At 37.9% G+C, this 15,490-nt stretch overlaps 1 protein-coding gene across 2 annotated transcripts in view; it reads right to left on the bottom strand.

The window, feature by feature from the left end:
- Window positions 1–629: 629 nt before the first annotated feature.
- The window catches only part of BZW2 (basic leucine zipper and W2 domains 2), a 66,829-nt gene continuing 51,968 nt past the window's right edge, over window positions 630–15,490 (bottom strand). For both annotated transcript variants that reach the window (XM_039472614.2, XM_039472615.2), the window contains exons 8-12: window positions 12,134–12,304; window positions 10,017–10,163; window positions 8,865–9,003; window positions 2,490–2,612; window positions 630–1,096 (exon numbers count right to left, since the gene is read on the bottom strand). In XM_039472614.2, coding sequence (XP_039328548.1) covers window positions 1,068–1,096; window positions 2,490–2,612; window positions 8,865–9,003; window positions 10,017–10,163; window positions 12,134–12,304 — 609 coding nt within the window. In that variant the 3' untranslated portion in view covers window positions 630–1,067. The remainder of the gene's footprint in view (window positions 1,097–2,489; window positions 2,613–8,864; window positions 9,004–10,016; window positions 10,164–12,133; window positions 12,305–15,490) is intronic.

Genomic DNA, 15,490 nt, shown 5'->3' with positions numbered 1-15,490 from the left:
GCCGAGGCGGGTGGATCATGAGGTCAGGAGATCGAGACCATCCTGGTCAACATGGTGAAACCCCGTCTCTACTAAAAATACAAAAAAATTAGCTGGGCATGGTGGCGCGTGCCTGTAATCCCAGCTACTCAGGAGGCTGAGGCAGGAGAATTGCCTGAACCCAGGAGGCAGAGGTTGCGGTGAGCCGAGATCGTGCCATTGCACTCCAGCCTGGGTAACAAGAGCAAAACTCCATCTCAAAAAAAAAAAAAAAAAAAGAATAAGGTTAACCTAAGAATAAAATAACTTAGTCATAAATAAATATAAACAAAGACTTAAACCTATATATATAAATTAGCTCTTCTCTAAGTAGGGAGAAAATAGAGCTGAGGAAAACAACCGATCTGGAACATATTAATATGCTTAATTAATCATATAACCATGGTATTATCAATAAGACCAATGTGCATGTATTTTGGGGTTAATTTCTCCTTTACCATGACTCATGAGATGAGAGAAACAGAATAGTTTTAATAGGTGACAAGAAATATAACCATTCAATATTGTGGATGAAAAGAGAAAAACCACTGAAATACCACCTGTGTAAGAAGTTATGCACAAGAAAGAAAGAAAAGCTCTGACAATATGAGCCCAGATTTTTAAAAAGCCATTTATTTTAAAAAACTGGTTTGTCAAATCACATACACGAGCAGATACACAACTACCAAAGTGGCCTGTAATAGACACCAGTGGGGCGATCACCACACAGTACCTGAAAAATACAGCTAAAAAAAGAGGAGTCTGTTGAATATTTAATTTCAGATTCCTACTTGACTCCTTGTTGAATGGCTTTAAGTTAGCATATAGTGAGTGAGAGGTAGAGTCCCAAGTATAATAGCTGATGCCTCAGGGCTCCATTTAAAAACAAAACAAAAACAAAACCATTTCCCCCTCTGCACAAGGGAAGCCTATCCTATTATTTTTTTTCCTTTGCAAAAACAGAAGCCAAGTTTCTCTTCCCAAATGGTTCAGCATTCCCAATCAAAAAGTGGTGTGTGGTAACCTAGGTATTGTGCTTGTTGAGCCATTTAATTCTCTTCACCTTCTGATTCAGATTCTAGGAGAGAAGAAAGAAAGATGTTAGGTATTTCCTCTAATTAAGGTCATGAATTTCTACAGTCACCAACTCAGAAACCTGCCATCACCCCAGCATACTTTTACCCTAGGCACCCCTTATAAGGTAAAACAGTCACATGAGAACAGATAGTAAACTCTTGCTCTTTTCTCCTTTCAGGTAAATATGGCCTGTCTAAAAATGCAACATGCATATATACACAAATATATAACATATAATATCAAATATATAAATGTATACATTATATTAAATGTATACATACAAATAACATTTGAATATATTTAAGCATATATAAAATAGAACAAAATAACTTTTCTTCTTTGGATTACCTAACATAAACTTTTTATTCTTAATCGAATTCACTCTTTTTATTGACTGATTGATTGTTTGAGATGGAGTCTTGTTCTGTTGCCAGGCTGGAGTGCAGTGGCACGATCTTGGCTCACTGCAACCTCCACCTCCCTGGTTCAAGCGATTCTCCTGACTCAGCCTCCTGAGTAGCTGGGATTACAGGTGTGTGCCACCACGCCCCACTGATTTTTTGTATTTTTAGTAGAGATGGGGTTTCACCATGTTGGCCAGGATGGGACCTGGTGATCCACCTCCACTGCCCTCCCAAAGTGCTGGGATTACAGGCATGAGCCACCATGCTCAGCCCTGAATTCACTCTTACCCATTATTAGTCTTCTACCTTCTATTTCCATTATTTAAAATTGCCAGTATATTGGTAAAAGTGTCATAAAAATCTATAGAGTTCCATAATACACGGTTAAGCTAAATCTACTTTTCTCCTTTTACATCTACTGATTGTTTCTTATTTTCCTCCATCAGAGTAGATAATTCAAGCATTTCATTTCTTTTTCTTTTTTTTTTTTTAACATGCAGACTTTTTTTTTTTTTTTTTGAGATGGAGTTTTGCTCTTGTTACCCAGGCTAGAGTGCAATGGCGCGATCTTGGCTCACCACAACCTCCACCTCCTGGGTTCTGGCAATTCTCCTGCCTCAGCCTCCCGAGTAGCCGGGATTACAGGCACGCGCCACCATGTCCAGCTAATTTTTTGTATTTTTAGTAGAGACGGGGGTTCCCCATGTTGACCAGGATGGTCTCGATCTCTTGACCTCGTGATTCACCTGCCTCAGCCTCCCAAAGTGCTGGGATTACAGGCTTGAGCCACCACGCCCGGCAACATGTAGACATTTTTATAGCCATGATTTCAGAAAGGAGACGTAAGATGTCAGCAAAAGGTTTGATACAGAAGATACTGCAATAATTTTAGTTTTAGGAAAGCAAGTAAAATCTGTGGAAGAGGTAAATATTTTGATGAATAACAAGACAGTGTTTAAAGGCCATCAAAATTTTTAAACAGAATCATACCTTCTTCTGCATTTTGTAACCACTCAACAAATTTCTTCATCTGGTCAAGAAAAACACTTTTGCCTTTAGCCACATGTGCTTCCTTATACCATTTCAGTATTGCTTCTTCACTCAGCACATCAGCTGCAATTTTAAATCGAAATTCCAAAGTTACTATACAAATGTCATGTATTAAAACAACTTCATGTTTCCTCTACTACATTAAGAGAAAACAGATATATTAGCTAGGTTTCCTACAGGTTTCAAAGAAAAAATAAACTATTTTTTGTCCAAAACTCTAAATTCCACAAATGTGCTTGGATATTCTCAAGATACCATTAATTGAGAGTATTTAATGTTAAGAATAGGAAGGAGAATATAAAAATGAGTGTACATATTCTCCCAATGTTCTAATGGGTTGTTCTAATATTCTTCTAATGTTCTAATGTTCCAGTGTTCCAATGGGTTGTTGTTTGGGAATTTGTAGTGGGAAACAGGACAAAAAACAGGAATAAAGGATTTATTATTGTTCCCAAGAAGGACTCAATTCACTACAAATACTGATGAAGCTGTACGATGTTAATAAATTACTCTAAAATATAATTTCAACTCATGAAAATGACAGAAACAATTTAATATTGTTTTCATTTAAAACATCACTGACATTTTCAAAACAAACATTGGCTTTTTTTCTTTTTAAAGAATTATTGGCTCTTATAAAATGTTCTTGAGTTAAATTGAAGAGACTGAGCTGACTAAAATGAACAGAATTTGTTTATGAAAATGAAAGTTTTTTTTTTTTAACCTGTTTATTATCATTAAAAACACTACATTTTGCAAAGGAAGCAAGAGGTCTACATTTACTTACAGAGACTGGAGGCAAGAAGGACAATCAGGAGTCCTACAGAATTACTCTTAGCTTCTAGTTATTTTAGCTCTTTGTTTCCAGCTCTGCACTGAGATGAAAGAAATTTCTACCAGTCTTCAGAGCCTAATTGTTATAGAGGTGAGGAGCAGGCAGTTGTGTCCTTAGGAAGTGATCTGTTATTGTGTAAGGCTGCCTTGCAGAGACTTTTCGAGAACATTAAAAGGGATTTTAAAAGTCCCTTTTATATAACTTGTAATTATCTTTAAGATGCTTGTGATTAGACCAGTAATTATCAAACTGTTTTGATCATGTCTTCCTGCCTATAGGATTATTTTATTTTATTTTATTTTTTTTATTTTTTGAGACGGAGTTTTTGCTCTTGTTACCCAGGCTGGAGTGCAATGGCACCGTCTCGGCTCATCGCAACCTTCACCTCCTGGGTTAAGGCGATTCTCCTGCCTCAGCCTCCTGAGTCGCTGAGATTACAGGCACGTGCCACCATGCCCAGCTAATTTTTTGTTTTTTGGTTTTTTTTTGAGACGGAGTTTCCCTCGTTACCCAGGCTGGAGTGCAATGGCGCGATCTCGGCTCACTGCAACCTCCGCCTCCTGGGTTCAGGCAATTCTCCTGCCTCAGCCTCCTGAGTAGCTGGGATTACAGGCACGCGCCACCATGCCCAGCTAATTTTTTTTGTATTTTTAGTAGAGACGGGGGTTTCACCATGTTGATCAGGATGGTCTCGATCTCTTGACCTCGTGATCCACCAGCCTCGGCCTCTCAAAGTGCTGGGATTACAGGCGTGAGCCATGGCGCCTGGCCTAGGATAATTTTAAGCACATACATCCAATATATGGATATTTGAGTTTATAAATCATATTCATGTACTATTGAACTATCATTATTAATATTCTAACAAACAATATAATTTTGAATAGTTACAAACATGGAAAAGAGAATTGTTTTTTTCTCTACGCCTTAATGAACTGAGGCTGATACAAAGTACAGGTTGGAAAGCTGATGTGTCTGCAGTTTAGTGACATGATTTGTCTGAGTTTTCCTTTTGAAGGTTGAGAGCTCATTCCTGTGTTTTATTGCCCCACAGAGGCTGAACGAGACCATGCAACTACTAAAATGCTGTCAATGTCAGTGCTTGTGAAAAGCACACTAAATGATAGGTAAAACCAATCAAATGCATTGTTTATTGTAAATCTTGTGCTTTGATATTCTTGTTACCGTTAATTGAGAATATTTAATGTTAAAAATAGGAAGGGGAATTTAAAATAAGAGTCTACATAGTAACTGTGCAATGTTGAGTTCTTAGAAGAACCCAATTTGGTAATAACTATTTGCTGAAAGATCAAACTTCTAGTACCCAAGAATTGTTAATTAAGCGCTATTGCAGTATCTACACAGAGCATCTTATGAGGCAAAGCATGAACATCAAAGAGTTTAAGAAGAAATTCAACTTCTATTTAGTGAAAGGAAAGGTCTGAAAAGGAAGGAACCCCTGGAAGGACGAAGAATCCATACAATTTCTTCCCCAACTAAGAATAAAGTAGGGAAAATAGTAATTAAAACTGAGAAACCATTTTTGGTCGGATGTTCCATAAACACCTATTAGGAATATAGAATAACAGTAAAAGACAGTAAGAAAAAAAGACATTGTATGATGGTTGGCACAGAGATTGGAATACATGTTTTTCCCTTCTATCTGGCCAACTTCTTCCTGATGTCTGGTAAGATACATGCACCCCTTGAGAGCCTTCACTTGTCCCCCTCCAAATTAGCTTTAACAAGTTATGTGCCCTTCCTCTGTTTTCCTCGGATACCCTCTTTATGAGCCTTATTTCAGCAACTGACATGGTGAGTGCAATTCTTTGTTTTCTTCTACATCCTGAAATTCAGGAAGTCAAGGACTATATTTTGTTCATCTCATTTCCAGCATTTAATGAAAGACCTGCCCTATAGTATCCATTCAACACATGTATAGTGAACAAATCGGTTATCTTAGCGAGAAAAAATAAATATTTCTCAATTTGTAGAGTTCTAACATGTTCATGAGGATTCAGGAGAAAATATTGTAAAAGTGGCTTGAGAAATACTGTATTTTAGATCATGTTGGTTATTTAGAAAGTTAGGCTATAACTATGTCACTTGAAACTTTTGAAATTCAGAAATTTTTTATTAGGAGTGTCACGTAGGGACACAAGTAAAAAATAATTTACCCTAAGAATGCTGGGAATTTATGCTCAGAAGGGCACTCACCTTTTTTTAGAACTAGAATAAAAAACTCCTTTTAGAAAAATTTGCATGCAGGATAGAATGTAACCTAAAAAATTTCTGCAAACAAGAAAACCCATGATAGAGATAATAACAGTACTTGACAAGGAAGTTTTCTACATTTTAGAGCATGCTGAGTCTATGGCACTTGTCTTCAGGGGAAAAGGAAGCAAAAATTATTTTAAAAAGTCAATAATGTGATGCCTGAAAGTTAGCCATGGATTTATTCTTTCTTACTGCCTCAGAAATACACAAATTTAGATTTTAATACAGAAACAGAGTCTTTGCAAAATGACCAACTGCTATCTTTTCCTCTGCTACTATTTATATTATTTTATTCCACTGTTATTTATATAAAAGATTTATAAATCTTTCAATAATTATATTCAGTTAAGTAATTAGGTTTGCCAGTGAGGACATGGCTAATCTTATGCCCAATTTTCTGTTATCCTCAAGTTCTGGACCTGTTGGGAAAGGGAAGGGGTGTGTGTGTGTGTGTGTGTGTGTGTGTGTGTGTGTGTCTGTGTGTGTGTCTGTGCGTGCGTGCACGCACTGTGTAAGAGAGATATAAAAATGAAAAATATAAAGGAGTAATGCTTCCCATTACATTTTAAAAACTTGTTTTAGAACACTACGTTTCTTATGACAAACTAAAGGAATCCACAGAAACTCGATAAAAGAAGCAGAAGACACTATTTCATGTTTGTAATATGTGTATATGTACATGAAATCAAAGGTAAGTATAATCTTGAACATATTAGTGGAATTCATAGAATCTGTTGCTTCTCGAATTCTATACACTTTACACCAGTCGTCCTGGTATAACAGTCACAGCATTACCTTGGAAACTTGTTAAAATGCAAATTCTCAGGCCCAACCCTAGCCCTACTGAATCAGAATCCCTGGGGCAGCTCTCTGGTAATTCTTAACAAGCTCTCTGGGTAATTCTTAGGCATATTAGGAAAGGAGAGCTTTAACACGCACTGATTCTTAAATCTTTCTAGGCATATAAAACACAGAATAAGAGCATCCAAATCCTTACAGAAACAAATCAAATACATGTCTCCTGGTGCACAAAATAAGATCAAAGGAAAAATCTGGCAAGAAAGAGAGAAGATGGTAAACACAGTTAATACAGCAATGCTCTTAATAGCGGTATGGAACAACCATTCCTCAGGGATTCCATGTTCTCAAGAGACCATGTAATTATTTCACCTAGGAAAACAGACTATATATATCATCTTGTGGAAAATTACAAAATTACCTAAAAAATGATATTTAAAATGTTAGCTCAGTGATATATTTTAGGTTTCCATTTTTTAAAAAGTTTCCCAATTTCGTTAGCAAAAATAACTAAGGCAGAATTAAAATTGATGTTGACACTCACCCTTCCTGTGTTCCCTGGGGCCCGGTCACACTTGACACAGACCTCACTAACTTTGGGTTATTTAAATGCTGATTACCAAATGAGTGGTCTAAGAGCTAATCCCTCTTCTTTTTACTTCCTAGTATTTACTTCTTGAGTTATTTTCTAATTTCAGATCATACTGACCCTTAGCATCTGGGGCCGATGAATAAGAAAAAACTCAAAAAAGTAGCCAGTTTTACTACCTATCAGTAGTTGTTTTAAGAAGTCTAAAGGAAAAGGAGGTTGGCATTAGTGGTTAAAATGCAAAATCTGAAGGATTTTAATAGTCCACATGCCACCTAGATGCCGTTGCCCATAACAAGGGGTTTGTTGTTTCTTTTGTGACTGCATTTTAATAATAAGATGGGGTGCTCATGAAGATGAGACTCAAACCATGATGTCTCAGTTAAAAAAAAAGATTGGTGAGAAACACTTGTTGGGTTATCTTTTAAATGACAAGAAAGCAAACCATGGTCAGGTAACTCATTTATGAATTGTTTGCTTTTCCGTAGTGGAAAAAATCTACCACCATCAAAGCAAATGTGAAATCTGTCCCATAGGTCTCTCCACCAGTTTAACAAATGGAGCCAGCTGTGGCCACTGAAGGGTGGGACCCACTTCTCATTCTTGGCTCCTGGGTACCATCTATGAGTTGGTAATATGGCTTGCAGGTTTGGTTCTGATGGGTCACTTTGTAGGTATCATTGGGTGAGGCCTAGTTTTAGGACATTGCTATCTTATGACTACATCCAAGAAGACCCAGCTCAGATCCGGTTGGAGAAAACACCAATTACTGAACTTCAAATGGCAATGGTGGCCATGAGATTCTCCTACTGACTATTATAATTGCTGCTGAATACCTTAGTGTTCTGAAAAAGTAAAATATGACCTAAATACTTATGAACAAGATTCATTCATTTGAAGAATCTATGTAGTCAATTAAAATTCATTGTGAAATGCTATTCAACATTTTAAAAAGAGCTATTATTTATGTAACACCTTTATTTTCCAAATTTCCAAGATATCATTCAAAATAGATAAATTTAGGAACACATCAAAAAGAAAATAAACATTTTGCTGGTATTAACTTTTCTGACATCATGATACTTATGAATATAATAACATAAAATAAACATGTTATAATGTTCAAAATGTATTATTAAGTGTTCCTTTTTCTCTCCCTCACAAAATGACATAAATTTAGGCCTAAAAAATAGCCTAGGACATTTTTGTATGCTGTAGGTATACAGATTGAGATCAGTTAAAACCTTTAGCATTCATTTTTTAGTGCCAGTTGTCATGGTAACCCAATCCTTATAAATACAATGAAAAGACAGTAAATGTGGAAACCTAAAAATAGCCATTCCCTTGGAAAATGGGAGAATGGCTGGGCCAAGTAACTAAAATACAAAGTAAAAAGCCTAGTTATTTCAGTAATTTTAAAGTCAGTTTTATGGTACCTAAAAAGCATGTGAACATAATATATATAGCATTTTGATAATCATTGTTATTAGAGCTAATCCTTGCAATTGAAAAATAGGCTCAATTTTACATAATTGCATTTTTTTTCCCACTATCCCTAAGAAACAATAACCACCAGTTCATCAACCAATGAGAAGGGCCCAGGGGCCTAAGCAGGGTTTCCAGGGCAACGCATATATGGCCTGTGTGCCTCCTCTCTCTACGTGGTAAGGTTGCCTCAGTAAAACTTCCACAAATTAGCATCTTGCTGTTCCTCTCTAAACAGAGCCCAGTGACCTCCTCTGCCTCATCCCCTGCTCTGCCCCTCAAAGAGCTTCAGCAAAACACAGAAGCACAGCAGTGGCATGCGGATGAATACCTTTGTAAAAGAGAACCACGATCTTCTGAAAGGCTTTCATGAAATGGATGTTGTCGTAGCAGTATTCCTGAACTTTCTGGAGGAGGATCAACTCTGACTGGCCTTGGGAGCTGAACACAGCCAGCAGGGGAGCATATTGCTAGAACAGAAGCAGAGAGTAAAAGCCGTTACTTGCGTGGGAGGTACAGGACCGACACTGCTGGAACCATAATAATAACCTGGAGGGTTGCTTAGAAAAGATTCACTTTCAGGATTAGTACCTTCTTATCATCATATTGTGCTCAATGGGGTGAGGGGAACAGAACAGTAAGAACAAAGCAGTATGGTGGACCTGTGAGGGCACTGGGAAGAAGATTCACACTCTTTTAATGGCAGAGCCACAGTCCATTAATACAACGGAAATATATGAGGACATGATCTCATTTTCACAATATCCCTTAGACAAAGTAGGCACAGCAATTATCTTTAACACAGGCAGATTCTTTTATTTGGTCTCTTAGTGGGTACAGGGAAAGAATCTTGATAAGCTGCCAGGATAAAAAGCATTCATTTAGAAATGCCCTTGACTTTCTGACATTGATGCATAGCCATTGTTTTTTCTGAGACTTACTCAATTCAACACTTATCTCTTCCAAAGGGCCTTCTCTGATCAAAGTAACATGCACAGTTTACTCACTGCTATGTACTCATGAACGCTGAGTGCAACCTTGAAAAAAATTGGGAAGTACAGTATATGTTTAGCCCGAGTCTGGGGTAGTTGTAGTTGGAACCCATTTGTCTTAATTAAGACAAATGTGGGCCAGGTGTGGTGGCTCACACCTGTAATCCCAACACTTTGGGAGGCTGAGGCGGGAGGATCACTTGAATCCAGGAGTTCAAGACCAGCCTGGGCAACACAACAAGCTAACATCTCTACCCAAAAATGAAGAAATTAGCCAGGTATGGTGGCAAGCGCCTGTAATCAAAGATGTCTGGGAGGCTGAGAGGGAGGATGGCTTAAGCCCAGGAGTTCAAAGTTGAAGTGAACCCAGATCGTGCCACTGCACTCCAGCTGAGGCAAGGCAACAGAGTGAGACTGTGTCTCAAAAAAAAAAAAAAAAAAAAGCTGCAATTTGTCCTTAGCGGGGTCAGTTCCTTGCTAAGAGCTGTTACCTTTAGGTGCTTCAGAGCCTGCTCTGCAACAAGTTCTTCCTTCTTGTTCCACTCAACAGCGTTCATTATACAGGTCCACAGAAGACCAATCACGGCTGTTTCTGGAAGGTCATTCCTCTTCATTTCTTCTTTGACATAAAGCACCACCTACATTTCACGGAAATGGGGTCAGAAAGTATCAGACAGATGGAGAGTTCCCAGCTCCCACCTAGCTGCCCAGGCAATCAAGGCTTTGGGGCAGCTAAGAAACAATCTGCTTCGTTTCTCCGTTCCTTGTCCGCATTCTCAGACTGGAAGAGGGAGCAAAAAATATAATGATTTGTTCTCAGAGCAGATTTATTTTTAGTCCCCAAATTAATAGGCTTAGCTCTGGCCAGGAGCTGCTGGATAATGTGAAATAAGAGAGGATTTTTGTTTCCTCATAGAGAAACCCCTTTGAGTCTAGTAGAGCAGGGATACTTGAGCCAGTTCGACTTTTTTGAAATTTAAAGAAGGCAATAGAACTGTGAACTTTCATCTCCATCCCTAAACTTTAAAAACTCTTGATAGATACCATCTTGGGCTTGTACAAGTCCATTCTCTGCAATTTATTCTTCAATGATTACTTTTGATGACCCTTATACCCCATCTCAATGAAAAGTTAATTTGTAAATGAATTTTAAAGTGCAAGGTCAATTTTTAATTTTCATATATATCAATTCAGCAATATTCAGCAACTTATTTTCCCCTTCGAATTATGTATAAATATGCAAATTTAGACTCAACCCTGACAGTATGGAATACAGGCTTGCCTAACTTAATGTATTTTATATCCAATTTATTTGGAAGGCTTTTTCCTTTTAAAATAAAATAATAAATGGAGAGTTTTGGGCCTCAGAAGTGATTAAAAGTCATCCTATGTCTCCAGTATACTACTTTTGTGAGTAGTGGTAAAACCTTTTTTTTCTCCCTTTTCTTTTTTAGTGGAAACATATTGCTTTCTTTACTTCTGGCCTGGAGTGCAGAAATGACAGCAGTGACTTGAGTAACCTTCAAAAGCAGAAAGAGCTGGGCAGTCTCAGTCCCTGTGTTGGCTGGAGGAAGCCACATAAAAGTGTGACATCAGGGCATCTACGAGCATCACAAGGCTTTTTGGTTTTGCTTTTTTTCCCCCATGGAAAATAATGTACAAATTCTTGCTTGGAGAAATATGATTGAATATACTGCTAACCTTAATACCATGAAACATAAGAATATTTGCTATTCCAACACCCCCACCTGCTGGATACTATCAGTCCCACATTCTCCAGCCTTCACTCATGTGAGGTGCCATGCAGGGCTTGGAGCATGGAAGAAGGTGGTGCGGGTCAGGCATTTTGGAGCAAGTGAAAAAAAAGAAAGGACTGTATATATTAATTTTTAATTGTTGTGTTAAAGATTGTAAAACTTCAAACAGAAAGCTTTCTCCAGGTATGTTACAAATTTAAAAAAAATAGTCATAGCTTTATGAACTATAGTATGTATATATTATAGTTATACATATTATAAAAATACATGTATAACTATGTATACATGTATTTTTGCATATGCATATTATAAAAAATACAGCTTTTACATTATAGGGAAACACTGCTATTGTGAGTGTCAGTAGGATTAAACAAGTCACTCATCCAACTAGTTTTTTCCCATGATGTGAATTCAAACTTTTCTTTTTCAGATAAAAAGCTGACATATTCATACATGGTGATGAACAAAAAATCTAGTGTTGATTCCAAATTTTATTGCAGGTTAGATAATCTGCAATAAAATTTTAAAACCACCATATAATGGGCTATATGAATAGTGGCTTGTCAAATCTATTCGACAGATGAAGTATTTTGATAATCATAGCAGCCCAGTAAAATAAATCATTTGTGTGGCAATCACTTACTTTCTGGACCACACTAGAATGTTAACAAAATAGATTCTGAATCAATACTTTGAAGCTTAGTTAATTTAAGTGGTAGGAACAAGTGGATAAAGTTTACAGTAGTAAGCACAGGGCAGTCTCTTTGAGGGAAGGAAAGCCTTTGTTACACAGCCCACATAATTCCTCTCATTTATGTATATTGTGGTGATGTCTGCCCATGGTCTCCCACCTCCTTGATTGGGCATTCCTGAGAAAGACGCTCCTGGAGCTCCTTCTGCAGTTCCTTCCTGGTGCCCAGGGACTGCTGGACTCGGAGGAAGTCAGAAAGCTCCTTAAGACCTGCGTCAGTGAAGTATTTAGCAAAATGATCCACACTCTGTCTGTTAACTGGGAAGAGTTCCTGAAAGAGAAAAAGAGACAGCTATACAAGAAGCCATTCAAATTTCAGGAAGCATAAAGGACAAAAATGTTCATTTCACTTAGAATGTCCCATATTTGGAAGAAAAGAACAAGGACTGTTTTTCAAAACAACAAATTGCTGGTATATTTATTAAGCTAAACATCTTGTGAAATCAGGCAGTTTCACAAAGAAAGAGAAAAAAAAGCTATGCGATTGAGATAAACTTGGACTCTGCTATGGCAGTATTTAGAGGTGAGGCTTTTAAAGAGTTACTGGATTATAAGGGCTCTGCCTTCATGAATGGATTAATCCATTCATGGATTAGTGGGTTATCTTGGGAGGGGAAATGGTGGCTTCATAAGAAGAGGAAGGGAGACCTGAGCTAGCACACTCGGCTAGTATCACCATGTGATACTCTGGGCCTCCTTGGGACTCTGCAGAGTCCCCATCAGCAAGAAGACCCTCACCAGATGCTGCCCCTTGACATGGGACTTAGCCTCCATAACTGTAAGAAATTAGTTCCTTTTCTGTATAAATAATCTAGTTCCAGGTTTCTGTTATAAGCAATAAAAAATTCTAAGACACCCACCCTACCAACTCTAGTTTATTATATAATTCTGATGGAAATTTTCAAAAAGAGCAATATACCATAGCTGCTCTCATATTTTCACCTCATTTCCATTTTACCCTACACAGTTTGGCAGAATCTCAGTAACACTTAGTCATGATCTAATCCTGGGTGAGTTCAACACCCATCTAAGAAATTAAGGTGATTTTCAAAGCTCCCACATTTTTCAGACTGCTGCAGGGTCTAAAAAAATATATACAAGCTTTTGTATTGGTTAGACTTGCATATATATGGCCAATGGCTATGTGGTTCCAGGAAAAGCCTCAGTAGAAAGAATTGTTATGGGTTTGCCACCACCTAAAGGAACACAGCTGGAGGGCTCCTTTGTCAGAATTCAAATTTCAATGTTCTATCATCCCATTAATTTCCCCCATTGAGTCATATGTTTCAAAATGTCAGAAGAGAGTTGGTAGGAGCAGCTATCAAACACACATTCATAATAAAGCAAATATTTTATACCACACTGAAACTGCGTCACTGATATTTCCTCTACTGGTCCAGATCTTCCGAATCTGCAGGGCAGGGAACTAATTTATTTTTACTGAGTTTTTTTCTATGAATCAGAATGTACTGGCACTTTCCTCATAATAATTGTGTAAAGTGGACATTTTTCTAGTTTCAAAAAGGTTAAGCAGCTTGACCCAATTTATGCCGCCAAAAATATTTAAAAATAGAGCTGTGTGCCCAAAGTCAATATTTATTCCATTATTCTGTGGTAGCACTCAATATTCTATTTAGGAAGAGTGTGATTGCAAAGTTTGATTTAAAGTTATGTCCAGAGCAATATGCCGTTAAACACAATACTTGTAGTTCACTTAGGAACTACATCCCCAGTTTTTTTGGTTTCGTTTTGTTTTATTTTTGTTTTTGTTTTTGTTTTGAGACAGAGTTTTACTCTATTGTCCAGGCTGGAGTGCAGTGGCACACTGCAACCTCCGCCTCTTGGATTTACGCGATTCTCCTGCCTCAGCCTTCCAAGAAGCTGGGATTACAGGCACACACTACCACCACTGGCTAATTTTTGCATTTTTAGTAGAGATGAGGTTTTACCACATTGGTCAGGTGAGTCTTGAACTCCAACCTCAAATGATCGACCTGCCTCGGCCTCCCAAAGTGCTGGGATTACAGGCATGAGCCACCATACCTGGTCCAAATTCTTAAGAATAGTATATAAAACATTGAAAATTATTCAGATTAAGTTAAGGGGAAACCAGTCTAAATCACACCGTGTCATTTTTTTGACTTGGAACATGGTTTGTATTTTTTAGAGAAACCCTACCCTGGTACAAATCTCTATCATCTCATCCCTGGATTAAGGTCTCCCTGCTTTTGCTCTTGCTCCTGAGTCTATTCCTAAAGCGACAGCCAGAGTGATCTTGTTGAAGCTCAAAACTCACATTACACACCATTCTGCTGAGAATTTCCAAAAGCTTTCTATCTTATTTGGAATACAAGCCAAAGCTCCAGATGATATGTGCCTTGTTATTTCTCTAGGCTGATCTTCTACACTTTTGCTCTCCCCATGGAGTCCCCAACAGCCATGCCCCAAGGCCTTCCCATTCCCTGTTCCCTTTGCCTGGAATGCTGTATGTGGAGATATTTAAACAGCTCACTTTGCAGCATCCTCAAATCTTTACACAAATGTCATCACAGAGGCCTTTCCACCAAAAATTACAGCCCACATTTGGAAGCTCTTTAACTCTTTGATACTTAATATCGTTTTCTTTTGAGACAGAGTCTTGCTCTGTCTTCCAAGATGGAGTGAAGTGGCACAATCTTGGCTCACTGCAACTTCTGTCTCCCAGGTTCAAGTGATTCCCCTGTCTCAGCCTCCAAAGTAGCTGGGATTACAGGTGTGCGCCACCACTCCTGGCTAATTTTTTGTATGTTTAGTAGAGACAAGTTTTCAACATGTTGGCCAGGCTGGTCTTGAACTCCTGACCTCAAGTGATTCACCCACCTTGGCTTCCCAAAGTGCTGGGATTACCAACACACCCGGCCCCTACTTAATTTTTACCTTTATTATAATACATATTTTAAGGGTTTTAGTTTATGGCCCATTCTCCTGAAACAGAATATAAGCTTCATGAAGGAAAGGGTCTATATGTTTGGTTCCTTTCAATCTCCCCAGCTCTTGGAATTTTCTGGCATATAATATGATCAATACATACTTAATGAATAAATAAAGGAAGAGAGCAATATCTTGAATTTCTTAATCACCATTCTCTTTGTTAGTAATAAGGGTTGGCTTCTCCCATCCCCCCTCCTCTCTGAGTTGCTATAAATTGTTCTTTCTTCTGTATTATAATAGTGGGTGACAGCTAAAGTCTAGTAATACACTAATTTTCCTAAAATGTAGTAGTTCAGAGTTAAAGAGGATTTTGTTGTATATGTTCATGAAATAAAATTTCCTTCTTAAGAGTGGAACTGACTCACTAGTTTCTCATTCTCTTGCTGATTCTACAACCATCAGGCAGGCATAGTGCATAGGAAACTAACCTGTCCTCACCCAGTTTATATGTTTCTTGCAGAAACCATCACCTATGTGTCATATACAT

The sequence above is a fragment of the Saimiri boliviensis genome, chromosome 10, assembly GCF_048565385.1.
Source record: "Saimiri boliviensis isolate mSaiBol1 chromosome 10, mSaiBol1.pri, whole genome shotgun sequence".
Classification (NCBI taxonomy): Eukaryota; Metazoa; Chordata; class Mammalia; order Primates; family Cebidae; genus Saimiri; species Saimiri boliviensis.
This window is presented reverse-complemented; position numbering and strand designations above follow the sequence as displayed.